This window comes from Sapajus apella, unplaced genomic scaffold, assembly GCF_009761245.1.
Source record: "Sapajus apella isolate SASKATOON/1434 unplaced genomic scaffold, GSC_monkey_1.0 scaffold7, whole genome shotgun sequence".
Taxonomy (NCBI): Eukaryota; Metazoa; Chordata; class Mammalia; order Primates; family Cebidae; genus Sapajus; species Sapajus apella.
This window is the reverse complement of record NW_022436947.1, coordinates 23,677,344-23,696,193: the sequence shown is the minus strand read 5'-3', so window position 1 is coordinate 23,696,193 and position 18,850 is coordinate 23,677,344. Positions and strand designations below refer to the sequence as shown.

General features: G+C 34.9%; 1 protein-coding gene across 2 annotated transcripts in view; it reads right to left on the bottom strand.

Moving 5' to 3' along the window:
- Nucleotides 1–16,324: 16,324 nt before the first annotated feature.
- ASZ1 (ankyrin repeat, SAM and basic leucine zipper domain containing 1) overlaps nt 16,325–18,850 on the bottom strand; it is a 56,725-nt gene continuing 54,199 nt past the window's right edge. For both annotated transcript variants that reach the window (XM_032275767.1, XM_032275768.1), the window contains exon 13: nt 16,325–16,565. In XM_032275767.1, the coding sequence (XP_032131658.1) occupies nt 16,413–16,565 (153 nt within the window). In that variant the 3' untranslated portion in view covers nt 16,325–16,412. The remainder of the gene's footprint in view (nt 16,566–18,850) is intronic.

Genomic DNA, 18,850 nt, shown 5'->3' with positions numbered 1-18,850 from the left:
ATAATGAAATATTACAAGTATCTTCAACGTTACAAAACTCAAACATCCATTATCACCACTATTATGAACTATGGGACTGAGATTCTAAAATGTCATGATAATAAAGAAATATAAATTACAAGAAATGGAAAGAAAGATTTTTATTATTTGCAGATGATGTGAACATCTACATGGAAAAGTTAAAAGTGTTAATGAACAAGTATTTACAAAGAAAGAAATGCTATTAGATGAATTTCATATTGTGCACAAAAATAATTTTCAGGTATATTAAGGACAAAAATATGAAAAGTAAAACTTTAAAACAGAAGAAAATATAGGTAGACATTTTAAAGGTTTGGGTAACAAAAAACACCAATGACAAAAGGTAAGAATTGATAAGAGATATTTAAACATATATAACTTATACAAATAAGTATTTCAAATATTTAAAGAATGAAACTCAATGAGAAAAAGCGAATTCAGTAGAAAAATAGACAAATGAAAGTAAAAAGCAATTTACAGGGGAAAAAGTGCTCAATCTCACTTTTAACCAGAAAAGTACAAAATAAAACAAAAAACTCAACTATGTTGAATCCATTAGATAGAAAAAAATTTAAGTCAGTTAATATTAAGCGTTGGCAAGTGTAGGGGTAGTGAACAGTCTTGTGTACTGCTAGTAGGTCTGTAAATTAATATAGGCTCCTTGAAGAGGAATATAGTGGTGATGCAGTCGGGCTCTCACCTGGAAACAGATGGAGGATAATTCAAGGAGGTTCGATTTACAAAGAGACTATGAAGATGTGAGCAGAGGAACTGTTACCACTTCCAGACCCAAAGGGACAAGGAGAAGGAGTAAAGGTTCATGGAACCCAGAAAGGAAAATCCTGAAGAGATTGCTTTGAGAGAAGCAGTGATTTTTGGTTGAGGGACACAGCACAAGAAATCTTGTAGGAAGGAGCTGGTGTGTAAATACCTACACTGTACTCTCCCTTAGATATTCTGCTGGGCTTCCTCACTGGATAAACCTAACCAGGAGCTGAGGGTCCATTGCTGTTGTTCATAGAGTCATCCTCCCAGGGCATGGTAGGATGGAGAAAGGGAGACTCTGAAGGGGCAAACGGAAGATAAGTGGCAACATCAGTAATTAACGAATTGAAAATATTTGTGCCCTACAACTAGCTATTCCAGTGCTCAATACAGTTAAAGAAATTGTGCTGTGCATAAGGATATATATGTATGTATAGTACAATACTATAGAGAAGAATAAGTGAAAAATCACACACACACAAAAAAGAAATTATATAAATCTGAAATTGAGGAGGTTGAGGCAGGAGGCTTGCCTGGGCCCAGGAGGCGGAGGTTGCGGTGTGCCACGATCGCGCCATTGCACTCCAGCCTGGGTAACAAGAGTGGGACTCCGTCTCAAAAAAAAAAAAAAAAAAAAAAATCACTCAAAATTTTATCAGTAGGGAATAGAGAGGTAAAATATGGGATGAACGTGTGATAGCACACTATAGAACAGTTACGTGGAATTAATTACATCTTCACTTTTTAACATGGATGACTCTGAAAACATGTTGATGACAAAAGTAAACAACAGAATGAAGCAACATTAGCATAACCCCATATTAGTTGGGAGTGTCTTTAGCACCACTGACAGATAACTTAGCCACAGTGGCTTAATCAAATAGGGGTTTACTCTTCTCATGTCGTAAGAAGTCCAGAGTTAAGACTATCCAGGGCTGATGCAGCTGCTCTAGGATATATACCAGGAGGGTTCTTTCTGCCTCACTGTTCTTAGTGTATGGCTCCATCTTATGGCTTTGAGGTATTTAGTAGCAGTCTCAATGCTTAAAACATAACATTTCAGTTTATGTAGCAATTCTTTTAACCTGGGCTTTTCCATGTGTATAGTATTAGTTTTCAAATAGACTTGAAGTGAGTAAATAATTTTAAAATCAGGTGAATTCAAATCAAAAAGAAGCTGAGAAAATATGTACCTCTCAAGCGCATAAACTCTGGTGCTTATGATGGTAAGTAAAATGTTTCTGGAAGGTGAGGTCCTCTATGTGACTTAGGGAGGTGAAAGTGTATGTAGGTATTAGGATAAGTACCAAGTAGACAATCTGAACAAGATTGGGTCATTTCCATACTACCACTGATCTTCATCTAGGAACAATAAGAATGTAATCTCTAGTTCTCTCTGTTATCACAGGAGGGTTTAATAAGTTTGGCTTTAGAGACAATGGTTTCTGCTTCTAACCTGCAACTGATTGCACATTGTTGCATTTGAGTAGGAATAGTTTGTTGAAGAGGAAGACAGGAAATAGAGGGAGTCTTATCAGATAATTTATTCTCTGTTTGACTGTTAACTATTGTCTTGTGGATTGTGAATATGTCTGTGCCAGTTTAGATAATTTAAGTATTTTTAATTATGTCACTACATTATAGAAAATATTTCTCTCAAACAAAAATATGGGAATTAAAAAAAATCTGACTCCTTTTCTCATACAGAGCATAATTTTCAGTGTAAGGCACTATAACATATGCTATATTATGAATAACAACAATATAAATTTTACTGGCTACCATTTATTCAGTTTATATCATGTAGCAGGTATTGTAGAAAATCCTTTATGTTGCTTAGTTCACTGAATCCTTATAACAACCTTACATATTTTATTAAATAAGCTTATTAAAATGTAGGTTTGATCACATTAGCTAAATGACTGGCATATAGTAAATATCCAATTAAAGGTGTTATTTTTAGTATAATTATTATTGCTCTCGCTTCATAGATGATGTGGCATTATTATTCTCATTTTGTAGATGAGTACCATTCTTGAAAATGTCTTCATCTACTCTCCCTCCGAAAATGTTATACTGTATTAAAAACTTGTTTATTTAATATAAAATATTGAGAAGATAATCTGAACTCACCGGTAAAGAAATATAGCGTTGCTCAAATGGGTTAGAATTAGTTTTTCTAATAACTAATGAATAGTGTCACATAAGTGCAGTGTAACATTTTTGTTGACACTTAAATGTATTACTCACTAGTGGATATGCCAAAAAGAAAATATCCACCCAAATTCCACCCCTGGAGAGCTAAAAATGGCTATTTATTAATCAGTGATAGTGACTTGGAGTGCAGAAAGATGTCATCATGGTTATCTGTTTTCTGAAAGATTAACTATCATCATAGTGTTAGGATCAAAAAAAGATTGGCACAAAACTTCCCATAAAAAAACTCAATTTTGATTCTGATCCTTGAAATTGTGAATGGATTCATTTTTTTCTCATTCTGTTTCCTTAGTACTTTTTAATTTTTTATTTCAATAGCTGTTTGGGAACAGGTGGCATCTGGTTACATGGATAAGTTCTTTAGTGATGGTTTCTGAGATTTTGGTGCACCTGTCACTCAAGCAGTGTACACCATACCCAATACACAGTCTTAGTCCTCATCCCCCTCCCACCCTTTTCCCTGAGTCCCCAAAGCCCGTCTTTGTGTCCTCATAGCTTAGCTACCACTTATGAGTGAGAACATATGATGTTTGGTTTTCCATTCCTGAGTTTCTTCACTTAGAGTAATGGTCTCCAGTTCCATTCAGGTTGCTGCAAATGCCATTATTTTATTCCTTTTCATGGCTGAGTAGTATTCCATGGCATATCTATACCACATTTCCTTTATTCACTTGTTGATTGATAGGAATTTGGCCTGGCTCCGATTTTGAAATTCAAATTGTACTGCTACAAACATGCATGTCCAAGTATCTTTTTCATATAACTTCTTTTCCTCTGGGTAAGCATACACAGTAGTGGGATTGCTAGATCACATGGTAGATCTACTTTTAGTTCTTAAAGAATCTCCACACTGTTTTCCATAGTGGTTGTACTAGTTTACATTTTCACCAGCAGTGTAAAAATGTTTGCTTTTCACCACATCCACGTCAGCATCTGCTATTTTTTTAATGTGGCCATTCTTGCAGGAATAAGATAGTATTGCATGTGGCTTCAATTTGCATTTCCGTAATCATTAGTGATGTTGAGCATTTTTTCATGTTTGTTGGCCATTTGCATATCTTCTTTTAAGAACTGTCTGTTCATATTCTTAGCCCACTTTTTAATGGGATTGTTTTTCTCTTGCTAATTTGTGAGTTCCCTGTAGATTCTGGATATTAGTCCTTTGTCAGACGCCTAGTTTGCGAAGATTTTCCTCCACTCTATGGGTTGTTTGTTTACTCTGCTGATTACTTTTTCTGCTGTGCAGAAGCTTTTTAGTTTAATTAAGTCCCATGTATTTATCTTTGTTTTTGTTGCATTTGCCTTTGGGTTCTTTGTCAGGAAGTCTTTGCCTATGTGAATGTCTAGAAGGGTTTTTCTGATGTTATCTTCCAGAATTTTTATGATTTCAGGTATTAGATTTAAGTCTTTCATCCATTTTGACTTGATTTTTGTATGAGAGATAAAGATACAGTTTTATTCTTTTACATGTGGCTTGCCAATTATTCCAGCACAATTTGTTGAATAGGGTGTTCTTTCCACACTTTATGTTTTTGATCGCTTTGTCAAAGATCAGTTGGCTCTAAGTATTTGGCTTTATTTCTGGATTCTTTATTCTGTTCCACAGGTCTATGTGCCTATTTTTTATATCAGTACCATGCTGTTTTGGTAACTATAGCCTTATAGTAAAGTTTAAAGTTAAAGGATGCCTCCAGATTTGTTCTTTTTGCTTAGTCTTGCTTTGGCTATGTGGGTTCTTTTTTTGGTTCCATATGAATTTTTGGATTTTTTTTTCTAGTTCTGTGAAGAATGATGATGATACTTTGATGGGAACTGTATTGAATATTTGGTTGCTTTGGCAGTATGCTCATTTTCATGTGAGCATGGAATATGTTTCCATTTGTTTGTGTCATCTGTGATTTCTTTCAGCAGAATTTTGTAGTTTTCCTTGAAGAGGTCTTTTTACCTCCTTGGTTAGGTATATTCATAGGTATTTTATTTTATTTTTTCCAGATATTGTAAAAGGGTTTGAGTTCTTGATTTGATTCTTAGCTTGGTCATTATTGGTCTATAGCAGTGCTACTAATTTCTGTAAAATAATTTTGTATCCTGAAACTTTACTGAACTCATTTGTCAGTTCTAGGAGCTTTTTTGACGAGCCTTTAGGATTTTCTAGATATACAGTCATATCATTGTCAAACAGTAACAGTCTGACTTCCTCTTTACCAATTTGGATGTCCTTTATTTCTTTCTCTTGTCAGATTGCTAGGACTTTCAGTACTATGTTGAACAAAAGTGGTAAAAGTGAGTATCCTTGTCTTGTTCCAGTTCTTAGGGAGAATGCTTTAACTTTTCCCTATTCAGTATAATGTTGGCTGCAGTTTTGTCATAGATGGCTTTTATTACCTTAAGGCATGTCCCTTCTATGCCGATTTTGCTGAAGGTTTTAATCATAAGAAGATACTGGATCTTGTCAAATGCTTTTTCTGTATCTATTGAGGTCTTGTTTTTAATTGTTTATGTGGTATATCACATTTATTAACTTGTGTATGTTAAAACATCCCTGCATTCCTGGTATGAAAACCACTTGATCATGGTGGATTATCTTTTGGATATGCTGTTTGGATTTGGTTAGCTAGTATTTTGTTAAGGATTTTTACCTTTATGTTCATCAGAGGTATTGGTCTGTAGTCTTCTTTTTTTGTTATATCCTTTCCTGGTTTTAGTATTAGGTTGATACAGCCTTCATAGAATGATTTAGGGAGGATTCCTTCTTTATCTTTTCAAATGGTGTCAATAGGATTGAATGTCTTTGAATGTCTAATAGAATTCAGTTGTGAATGCATCTGGTCCTGGACTCTTTTTGTTGGCAATTTTGTAATTACCATTTCAATTTTGCTATTTGTTATTGGTCTGTTAAGAGCTTCTTTTTCTTCCTGGTTTAATCTGGGAGGGTTGTGTATTTCCAGGAACTTATCCTGAAAGGTGTTGATAGTAGCCTTAAATGATCTTTTGTATTTCTGTGATATAAGTTGTAATATCTCGTTTCATTTCTAATTGAGTATATCTGAAGAATCAGCTTTTTGTTTCATTTATCTTTTGCATCTTTTTTTGTTTCAATTTCATTTAGTTCTTCACTGATCTTGGTTATTTCTTTTCTTCTGCTGTGTTTGGGTTTGTTCTTGCTTCTCTAGTTCCTTGAGGTGTGACCTTAGATTGTCTATTTGTGCTTTTTTCAGACTTTTTGTAGTAGGTATTTAATGTGTGACCTTTCCTCTTAGCACCAACTTTGCTGCATTCCTGAAGTTTTGATAGGTGTGTCATTATTATCATTCAGTTCAAAAAACTCTACATTTCTATCTTGATTTCACTGTTGACCCAATGATCATTCTGAAACAGGTTATTTAATTTCCATATATTTGCATGGTTTTGAGGGTTCCTTTTGGAGTTGATTTCTAATTTTATTCCACTGTGGTCTGAGAGAATGCTTGGTATAATTTCAGTTTTCTTAAATGTGTTGAAACTCGTTTTGTGGCCTATCATATGGTCTGTCTTGGAGAATGTTCCATGAGAACATTCTCATGGAACAGAATGTATATTTTGCAGTTGTTGGGTAGAATATTCTGCAAATAATCTAAGTTCATTTATTTTAGCGTATAGTTTAAGTCCATTGTTGACTTTCTCTCTTGATGACCTGTCTAATACTGTCAGTGGAATATTGAAGTCTCCCACTATTATTGTGTTTCTATCTCACTTCTTAGATCTGGCAGTAATTGTTTTATAAATTTGGGAGCTCCAGTGTTAGGTGCATATATATTTAGGATTGTGATATTTTCCTGTTAGACTAGTCCCTTTATCATTATATAATGTCCCTCTTTGTCTTTTTAAACTGTTGTTGCTTTAATGTCTGTTTTGTCTAAGAATAGCTACTCCTGCTTGCTTTTGGTGTCCATTGCATGGAATGTCTTTTTCCACCCCTTTACCTTAAGTTTATGTGGGTCCTTGTGTGTTAGGTTAGTCTCTTGAAGACAGCAGATACTTGGTTAGTTAATTCTTATGGATTCTACCATTCTGTATCTTTTAAGTGGAGCATTTAGGGCATTTATATTCAATGTTAGTACTGAGAAGTGAAGTGCTATTCTATTCATCATACTAGTTGTTGCCCCAATACCTTTTGTTTTCATTGTGTTAGTGTTTTATAGGTCCTCTGAGATTTATGCTTTAAGGAGGTTCTATTTTGGTGCATTATCAGGATTTGTTTCATGATTTAGAGCTCCTTTTAGCAGTTCTTGTAGTGATTCCTGGGTAGTGGTGAATTCTCTCAGCATTTGTTTGTCTGAAAAAAACAGTATATTTATTTATGAGGCATAATTCCACTGTATACAAAATTCTTGGCTGATAATTTTTTTTTTAAGGAGGCTAAAGATAGGACCCCGAATTCCTTTAGCTTGTAGAGTTTCTGCTGAGAAATCTACCGTTAATCTGACAGGTTTTCCTTTCTAGGTTACTGGATGCTTTTGTCTCACAGCTCTTAAGATTATTTCCTTCATTTGACTTTAGATAATCTGATGAGTATGTGCCTAGGTGATGATCTTTTTGTGATGAATTTCCTGGGTGTTTTTAAACTTCTTGTATTTGGATGTCTAGGTCTCTAGCAAGGCCAGGGAAATTTTCCTCGATTATTCCTTTAAATATGTTTTCCAAACGATTGGATTTCTCTTCTTCCTTGGGAATACCAGTTATTCTTAGGTTTGGTTGTTTAACATAGTCCCAATTTCTTGGAGGCTTTGTTCATTTTTTCTTTCTTTTTTGTCTTTGTCAGATTGGGTTAATTCAAAATTCTTGCCTTTGAGCTCTGAGGTTTCTTTTACTTGTTTGCTGAGATTTTCCAGTGTATTTTGCATTTCTCTGAGTGTGTCCTTCATTTCCAGAAGTTGTGATTGTTTTTATTTATGCTATGTGTTTCTCTGGAGATTATTCTGTCCATATCCTGTATTACTTTTTTGATTTAAGTTAGTATTTAACTTTCTCTAGTGTTTCCTTGAGTACCTTAATAATCAATCTTCTAAATTGTTTTTCTGACAATTCAGAGATTTTTTTCTTGGTTTGGATCCATTGCTGTTGAGCTAGTGTGATCTTTTGGGGGTGTTAAAAATTGTTTTTCTGGTTCCTTCTTATTTGGGTAGACAATGTCAGAGGGAAGATCTGGGGTTCAGGGGCTATTGTTCAGATTCTTTTGTCCTACAGGGTGCTCCCTTGACGTAGCACTCTCCCTCTTCCTCTGAATATGGGGCTTCCTGAGAGCTGAACTTCAGTGATTGTTATTTCTCTTCTGAATCTAGCCACCCAGTGGAGCTACCAGGCTCCAGGTTTATACCAAGAAGTGTCTGTGAAGAGTCCTGTGATGTGATCTGTCTTCAGGTCTCTCAGCTATGAATACCAGCACCTGCTCCGGTGGATGTAGTAGGTGAGTGAAATGGACTCTATGAGGGTCCTTGGTTGTAGTTTCATTTAGTGCACTGGTTTTGTGTTGGTCTTAAGCCAGGAGGTGATTCTTTCAAGACAGCAACAGCTGTGGTAATACACGGAGGAAATAAGCTTGCCCTAGGGTGACCTGAAAAAGTATTTGGGTTTCTTAGCTGGTGGGCAGGGACATAGAGCTCTCAAGAGATTACGCCCTTTGTCTTCGGCTACCAGGACAGGTAGAGAAAGACCATCAGGAGACCATCAGGGTTAGGTGCGTCTGAGCTCAGACTACTTGGGTGGGGCTTGCTGTGGCTGCTTTAGGTGTTTGGGGTGTGTTTCTCAGGCCAATGGAGTGACATTCCCAGGGAGATTATGGCTGGCTCTGCTGCGTCATATAAATTGCCAGGGTAGTGGGGGAAACCCAGCAGTGACAGGCCTTACCCAGCTCCCATGCAGCCTGAAAGGTCAGTCTCACTCCCACTGTGTCCCCCTCCCCCAAGTTTATTTCCAGGCAGCCAGTGAGCAGGGCTGAGAACTTGCCCCAAGCTACACACCTCCCTGCTGAAAAAGCAAGCAGGGCTTTCACATTTCACACCTCTCCACCTGCCCTGGTTTCTGTGCTCATATCTGCACTCCCCATGCACCCCGTCCCCTAGATTTTGTCCAGGAAACTTCCTGTTTTGTCAAAATTGTTACAAAGATTCCTTGTCCCTGTGGTCTTTCCCCAATTCCACTGGCCATCTTCCCTAAGAACCCCTGTGAGACAAAGTTAGGAATGGCTTCCCTGGGGACTGAGAGTGCCCACAGGTCCCTTCCTGCTGCTTCCTGTACCCCTGTATTTTGCTCAGTTCCCTAAAATTAGTCTCAGCTCCAGGAAAGGTCAAATCCTTCTGTGATCTGGACCTTCAAGCTCCCCATTAAGGATGTGTGTTCAGGAGCAGACATTCCCCTTCTCACACCTTGGGCAGTCACAATGTTTTTGAGCATCTCATGGAGCCTGCAGCAGCAAGCTGCTTCCTTAAGAGGGTCTGTGGATTCTCTTGGCTTTCTTGGTATGTTCCTGTGGTAGTTCTTGGAGCAAAAGTTCATCTATGTCTCCACATGCTGTAATGTCCATACGAGTGGAAGCTGCAATTTAGCCCTGCCTCCTAGCTGCCATTTTTCCCTGCTATCCCTGCATTCATTTTGGATTGGTACCCTTTTAGACATTTCAATCTTGTTTCCCATATTTAATAAATATAATTCATTTAAATTAGGTATTACCTGAAATACCTTCCATAGGAAAGCCATTAAAATCAACAGTGTAACCTTGCTTCAGGTATCATTTATCTAGCCCTAATGTATTCTTGTCAAATCTAGGTGGTATTTTCCTTTTGCTTCAAATAGACTTTAGGTTCTCTTAAAATTTTCAGCATCCTATAGTGTTAACTTAAACCTTATACAAAAGATAAGGTTATACAAAAGCTAGTGTTTCTGGCTTCAAAAAAAATCCTGCACAGTATTCTGGACTAAGCTCTGTACTAAGCACAAAGCAGATACCCGAGAAATATTGATTAAAGAGTTTTACTACCAGGAAGGTTGTATGAGGAATGTCATAAATGTACTCCCCAGAGAAACAAGCAAAGCTGGAGAAAACTATAAACATGCAATCATTTAAAGTCTTTAGAAAATATACTAAGGTCAAAGAACAAATGCAGAAACATTTATCCAAGAAGATCTACTAAAACCCAGCATGAACAGTGAGACTGTAGCACTTGAACCCATGATTCACTGTCACCATATCCCCAGCCCCATGCCAAAACAGCTTAGCAGTTAGGGGTGTCTGAGCTCAGACTCCTTGGTGGTATTTACTAAACTTTTAAATCATTGTTTAAGAGTGTACTCCTTTTACTTATTTTTTTTTTAAACCTGTAAAATAGCTCAGACAGATCCTTCAGGAATTATTTCAGTAGGCATTGTTATCACAGATGACAGTGCATGCATGTAATTGCCTTGAAGACCTTTCAGCAGGACAAAATGTGGAGGTAGAAGACAGTGATACTTACAGGCCTAGGCTAATGTGTGTATGTTTGTGTCTTAGATTTTAACAAAGAAGTTTAAAAATTTTAAAAAAGAATACTTTAAAAAATAGAGAAGAGCTTATAGAATAAGGATATAAGGAAAATATTTTTGTACAAGTGTACAATATGTTTTGTGTTTTAAGTTAAATGTTATTACAAAAGAACCTGTTTTAAAAAATTAAGAAGTTTATAAAGTAAAAATGTTATACACTTAGGTTAATTTATTATTGAATAAAAGTATTTAAAAATACATTTAGTGTAGCTGCTAAGTGCACAGTGTTTATAATAATAGTCCACAGTAACATACAGCAATGTCTTAGGCTTTCATATTTACTAACCACTTACTCACTGACTCACCCAGAGCAACCTTCATTCCTGCAAATATCATTCATGGTAAATGCCCTATACAGGTGTACAATTTTTATCTTTTATATTGTATTTTTACTCTATCTTTTATATGTTTAGATATGTTTTGATACAAATATTTACCACTGTCTTACTTGCCCCAAATATTCAGTACAGTAACATGCTGTACAGGGTAGCCTAGGAGCATTGTATAGCCTAGATGTGTAGTTGGCTATACCTCTACGCTGGTTAAAGTACACTCTATGATATTTGCACAGTGACAGAATTGCCTAACAATGCATTTTCAGAATGCATCCCTGTTTTTAAGTGATGCATGACTGCATTTACTAATTTTAAATATTTTAATTTGCAAATCTTTTAAAGTATCCCTTATTCTTATACTTTATACCTTTGTGTTTGCTGTTTACCAAAAATGTGACAAAGTTGCTCATATTAATGCTCCTCTAATTCCAAATTTACTATCTTAAGTAAAATATCTAGGAAAACTATCCTAATACCAGATTTTAAAACTCTTAATTTCTTTTTAAATTTAGCAGTTTTTAAAAATAATATCTACATTTAAACTTGTTTTCAAACTTGGGTTGTAGAGTAGGTATTTTATAGTTCTATTTTTCATAATCTGCTTTTGTCAATATGCCAATTTTTTTTACCCCTTGAAGTCTTGGGATTTTGGGCTTGAAATTATATATATCATTGAATTTTTATGTATATATCTAAGCAACTTCTGGTCAGCTCAAATATTTCCAGTATCCTTGCTTCTTTTCCGAGTCAATACCTACTTCTCAGACATAGCCACTACCATCACTTAAGTTTTGCCATAAATAAGTTTTCTCTATTTTGAACTTATGTATAAACTCATAATATGGTATGTACAAAATCTTGTGTTTGGCTTCTTTTGCTCAATATTATGTCTGTCTGATTTGCCCATATTTTTATGTGTAGTCATAGTTTGTTCTTTTTTATTACTATGAAGTATTTCATTGTTCAACTATTTTTTTTATCTGCTGCAGTTTTGGGCTATTAATAAACCTACTGTGAACATTCCTGTATACGTCTTTCTGGGGAAGCATGAACTCATTTCTCTAGGGCATATATTCAGAACTGCTGGGTCATCAGGAAAACATGTTTAGTTTTAGTGGATACTGCCAAACGATTTTTCCAAAATGGTTTTTCCACTCTGCGGTTTAAAGTAGTGATGTATGAGTTTCAAGTACTTTATCCCTACTACACTTTGTGTCATTCTTTTTAAATTTGTCTTTTTGATGGGTGTGTAATGGTATTGAATTTCATGGTGGTTTTAATTTACATTTCCCTACTGACTATGCTGTTGACCACCCTCTGGGCCAAATTTGGCCCATGGGTTGAAAGATGCTGATCCATGCTCTTGCCTAGCCTTATTGGCCACTCTTTTAATCTCCTTTCCTGATTCTTCCTGTCTCCCTTCCTTTGAATGTTGGTGCCCTAGGACTTAGTTGCCTTATTTGTCTACATTATTCCCTTAGAGATCCAGTGGAGTCTTCTTATCTCCAAAGTGACAACATCCAAATTTTTATCTTCTGTCAGTGTCTCCCCTCTCTGAATTTCTGACTCAAATATTGTTTATTAAAAATTACTCCCTTTTCATCTCTCCTGTTTTTGTCTTCTCAGAGACTTCCTTATTTCAGTAAGTGGCAACTCCATTCTTCTGCTTGCTCAAGCCAAAAAGCTTGAAGTTATCTTTGACTATTGCTTTTCACTTAAAACTCACATTCAATCTGTATGTAAATCCTACTGGTTATATCTTAACAATGTGTCTTGAGCTTAACTACTTGCACTGTTTCCAATGTTAACTCAAGCTACCATCACCTTGCATCTGGAATATCGCAGCAGCCTCCTAACTAGTCTTATAGTAACCACAGTGGTGCCTCTAGTCCATTTAAAAATTATAGTACAGTCTCTTGGTGCAGCGATATTTTTGCTTCATAGTTTTTGTTTTGGAATAGTTTCCCCCTAGATATCTGTATGGCTAACTCTCTAATCCTTTATATTCTCAAAAAGATCTGAAGTTTGAGAGGTCTTCCCTGACCACTCAAAGTCCTACTTCTACCTTGCACCTCCTATTTCCCTGTTTTGTCTTCATAGCATTTAACACATCTATTATCTTATGCTTTATCTGTTGGTTTATTTCCATTAGAATGTAAGTTCCATTAGGGCAGGGATAATTTATTTCTCAACATCTAGAAAAATGCCTCGTACATGATAAGCACTCAGTAAATATATGAATGAATGAATGAATGCATGGATGAGTGCTGGAAAGAACACAGGACTTGAAGTTAAACTGATTGGATTAAAATCCCAGATTTCTTATTAGCAGTGTGAATTTCAACAATTTACTTCAACAGTCTCTGAAACTCATTTTCTGTAAAAGAGGAATATACACCTCATGGCCCTGGCCTATGAATTAAATGTAACATTTATGAAATGCTTGCCATATATTAGGCATTCAAGTGGTAATCTGTCCATCTCTGTCCTGCGCCTAAGAAACCATAATAGTTATTTATAGTATCATCAGTTTATTTTTGAGCAATACTTCTTTTTTGAAAAGAGAAAGTTGCGAACATGTAAGTTTGAAGTCACAATGTGTTTTTTTTCCTAAAGCAATTTGGAAAAAATAATTTATGAAATAAATTTCAATACATTGATACTGTAATACACAATAGAGAAGTGTTAATATATCGATACTGTAATAACACAATAGGGAAAAATAAATGTATTTTAAAATGAATTATGAAATTACAGTATGCATAATATGACTTTTAATTCTTTTCTCAGACAGCAAAAAATATTTCAAGTGTGTTTAACATAACTGAGTTAAAAAAAAAAAGAACCCAAACAATTAAGACAGGAAATAATAAAAGTGAAATATAATGAAATAAAAATTTTAAAATGTAGTTGGCCGACAAACTCAAAAGCTGATTCTTTGAAAAATATTAAGAAAATGGATAAATCTCTGTCTAGAATATAAAGATTAAAAGAGAATATATAAAAATAAAAAATAACTCACATTTGTAACCCTATGACATTAGACATAGGTCTGTAAACTATAGCTTGGTGGGCAAAATCCAGGCAATACCTGTTTTTATAAATAAAGTTCTGCTGTACCTGGCTGCATTCATTCACTAATGTACTGTCTATAACTGCTTTTGTGCTACAACAGCAGAGTTAAGAAACTGTGACACAGACCACATGTCCTGCAAAGTCTAAAATATTTATTATCTGGAACTTAAAAAAAAAATGTTTGCTGACCTCTTAACTACAGGAAACCCAGAATGCAAGTTCTTTTTAAAAAACTGATTCTATTTCCCAGGGAAATAAGAGGCATGGCCACCATTTTAAGAGTGAGTTGGGGAGGTCTCAGAAGTCTGAGGAAAGAGGAGTGTAAAACAGTTATCTGATAAAAAGATTACTGAATATATCAGAGAAATGTAATAAATGTATCAGAGAAATGTAATGAGATTGCCAAAGAGCACTAAACATACCACTTAAAGATAGTGGCAAGATGGGACAAGTAAGCATGTTTCTCTTTGAAAGATACTTACATCCCCCAAATAGACTATTTTTGTTCCTAAGTTGGTTCTAAAGATATAGGAACATTTTCTAATTTGGATTAATTAAAAATTATATACCAACTAATTTTAAAAAAGGTTTACTACTTTCAAGTGCATAGAATTAAAACCTGGTGGAAAACATTCGTATCTGTGGTTCAGGGAAGTCTCTAAGGGAGACTTACTTTAAGTCCTCTTCTTGTTTGAAGAAGAGAAGAAAAATGATTTATACTGAATTACATGTTATAAAAGAATGGATATTCCAGAAGCAATAAATGCCTCCTTTCCTACAATAAAGCACTGTAATCAGGTGAAATAATCAGAGTAGGAAGAGACTTATGCTCTAGATAAAATAACCAATTTTAAGTTATGAGAAAAATAATATTCATTCTCTATTGATACTTTGCCCATAGAACTAATTTCACTAATCACAACAATGCTGCTACAGTTGTTATTCTCAGTCTGTAATCTAAAAATCACACTGTATTTGTCAAGGAAAGAAAAAAGTCACCATTTATGGAATTCTGTGACAAATTCTTTTGGAAAGCAAATATTTTATAAATTCATATCTTCACAGTTTGTCCTAATATTTGCAAGATGTTTTGATTTTGTCAGAAGAAAAAAAACAGTGACCTATCCAGCCAACAGAAGAAACATCATTATCTTAAAGATGAACTGAGGTGAAAAAGACCATCAATAAATAGATAATCTGATAGTATGTCTGTAATTTTCCAAGAGTGCTTTTTATTTTTTTTAAAGGAAGCTAAAACTAAGATTTATTCAATAATTTCTATTTACCCAAGCACTGTGCTGGGAGTGAAACACCATGTGTTAAAAGAAGTTCCTTTAGAACTTCTAAGACTCATTTAAATGAGGAAATACCAGAAAAAAAATACGTTGCTACTTTGCAGTTAGGTTAAAATGTCAGGCACCAATTCATAGTGTGATTACTTTCCAATGATAGCTGGTTGAGCATATTCTCAGGAAAAGAACGATTCAAATCTTGTTGTTTTGGTATAAGCAAGAGCAGAAACTGCTACTAATTATAGCTCCTTGTAATGTTCTTCCTTTCCACAATTCTTTATCTTTGGTTTGTTTATTTCTCAAACAAGTGCAGATCAACTGCATCTGTTTAAGTATGGCACTAAGTCAGGCAAGATTTAAATCCTATACTCCCTGTGTAATTGGGCCTGCCTTTTTATTAACTTCACTTTAAAAATCTGAATATCATCAGTTTGATTTTGTAAATCTTACTTTTTTTAGATATGATAAACAAGATGTCAAATGTCATTCACTTTTATAACATTCCTAAGAATGTTATATAGTATGTATGTTCCTCAAAGTAATTTACATAAAAGATTCTAATGTACTTTGTACTTTCAACACTAGTGTCTAATTTTTTGCTGTTCTAATTTGTATTTAAAATACTTTTCCTAAGGATTTAATCCACAATTTAAAACTTTAACATTTTACCTTTATCCTTTGTATTCTCTTAGATACTTTCAAAATTAATAATTTCCCCATAATGTAACAAAAAATCCAATAAGTCTTTATTATATAATAACGAAGGGGAAAACAAGGAATAAAAGGAAGCTCTTAATTTGTGAACACTTTACTAATTCTGTAAGACACTATGACAAATAAGCACACTTTTTAAAATGTCAAAGATATTAGATATAACTTTAATTTTGAATGTGATTTACATATGATCAAACCAAAGAATTACTTATAATTTACTGCCTGATCAAAATGAACATAAAACATAACAAACTGTATTTGTAAGTCAGAGTAGCAAACCACTTTTTAAAAAAAAATTACATTACATTGTCAAAATGTTTCCTATGGAATACTGGCAAAGAATGTAAGGTTATATTGTGCCAAATAGTTAAAAGCAATGATTTTTGGATGGTTCAAATAAGATGTATATATATATAACTTAAAACAAATATTTGGATTATTTTCTCTGGAAAGTTATCTTGCAAATGAAAAGAAGAAAACCGAATCCGCATACTGTAATAGCTGTCCTCTTCAAAATTCTACTATTCCATGTAGATACTTCTTCCCTTAATGGTATATGAGTTGGATCATTTTCCCGTTCATTTTGCAACTAATATTTAGTATGGAAAAAGAAAAGAGTTACTGCATAATACATTGATAATAAAAACATTTTGATTTTAAAAATATCATAATATCCATGTTAATTCAATTCACTTGATTTAGAAGTAGGCAACTCAAGATTCCCTTGGAAGATTTAAATATATATAATATATATTTAAATATACATACATATACATATATATCTTGAAAGACAGTCTTTCACTAGAATCCCATCACTGTAAATTATTAGTTTTACATTAAAAATATATGCTTTCATAGATGATCACATTTTAAAATGGTGTTTTTATGTTATGAGATAAAGCAACTTTAATGTTAAAGTTTTTGTTTCAGCCGGGCCTGGTGGCTCATGCCTGTAATCCCAGCACTTTGGGAGGCTTAGGGGGGTAGATCACAAGGTCTGGAGTTCAAGATCAGCCTGGCCAAAATGGTGAAACCCCATCACTGCTAAAAATTACAAAAATTAGCCAGGCTCCCTCCCTAATTCCATGTGTTCTCATTGTTCAACACCCACCTGTGAGTGAGAACATGTGGTGTTTGATTTTCTGTTCTTGTGTCAGTTTGCTGAGAATGATGGTTTCCAGGTTCAGGGGGAAACAGGGGAGGGACAGCAGGGGGTGGGGAGTTGGGGAGAGATAGCATGGGGAGAAATGCCAGATATAGGTGAAGGGGAGGAAGGCAGCAAATCACACTGCCATGTGTGTACCTATGCAACAATCTTACATGTTCCTCACATGTACCCCAAAACCTAAAATGCAATAAAAAAATAAAATAAAATAAAAATTAGCCAGACATGGTGGCGCGGGCCTATAGTCCCAGCTACTCAGGAGGCTGAGGCAGAAGAATTGCTTGAACCCAGGAGGCGGAAGTTGCAGTGAGTTGAGATCGCGTCACTGCACTCCAGCCTGGATGACAAAGTGAGACTCTGTCTCAAAAAAAAAAGTTTGTTTTACCTGTAAGGAATGACAATTGATATTGATGTGCTTGTCCATTAACATCTTACAAAAAAGTGAACCATAATTATAGCAAACATACACCAGATGAAATTTAGCAAAAAGGAGAAGATCAGATGCTACTGGTAGAAACTTAATAAATATAATTGCAGTAACAAATGTCGACAAAAACTTAAGTGGTTCTTTTAGTACTTCTCAGCAATGAAAGTATAGTATCCAGTTTCTAAATTGCCAGATACAAATTTCTTGCTAAAGAAGCTCCTTTCTCCCCTACCTATGTGTGTGTGTGTGTGTGTGGTGGTGGTGGTGGGGGGGGGAGGTGGGGAGGGAGGAAGTGAGAGAGAGAAAAGACTTAAAGAGGGAGGGCTGAGAGGAGAGGGATGGCTGTTGGGGGTGGGGCAGGAGAGAGAATAAGCAGAAACCAAAGATCCTTGAAAGATAAAAAGAATCAGGCACATTTATAGAGTGATATTTACTAGAAACATCCTGTGCTGGAGTGGTGACATAAATATTTTCAACATTAGCAGGAATAATGACTTCCAAATTCTACAGTGTAAATATTTAATTAAAAAGCTTGCAAAATTAATTTTAAATTTATAGCAGAAAACCAGACTCCAACGCCAATCTCATTAATACCATATTCTTGGTCTAACTTCCAAATGGCTTCATTCAGCAACAGATTCCATTTTGACACTGATGCTCCATTTACTGAATCCTGAGACAGTCATTCCTTTTATTAACCAATTACTTAGAATGACCCTTTCTGACAGGAGCCTGTCAGTGTGCTGGCTTGAAAGAGAGTGATGTGGTGTTAAAGTCTAGCCTTGACCTCTCCCACCCTCTCTCTTTGTTACCTCCATACACTTATCTGTGATAACTCATGTTTTCTTTTAAAAAAGATCCCCTTCAATTATTTGGTAAACCTCTGAAGTAATATAAGCTTAACAGGCATGATAGCATATTTCCAAATCTGGACGCCTTCATAATTCTCTAAATCAAATCTCATTATGATGATTCCTACTTGTATAAGACTAATCTGGAAAAACCCACTCACTAGCTTGCTCCAAAATTAAGACTTTCTTGCCCAAAGAACTATATTTGTCATTATTATAAACTAACAAATGTTTTCAAAGGTAGTTCTTATACAGAAATGCACAAATTTTAAATAGAGAAGGGTCACAGGAAAAAGATCTTCTATTCAGCTAAAGAACAATGAAAATCCTCTTAACACGTATGCATTATTAAAATAAATATTGTGGTACTTGATTGAATTGTTTATGCTTTAGAGTCAGTCAGTCCCTATAGCAAAGTTTCTTAATTTCAC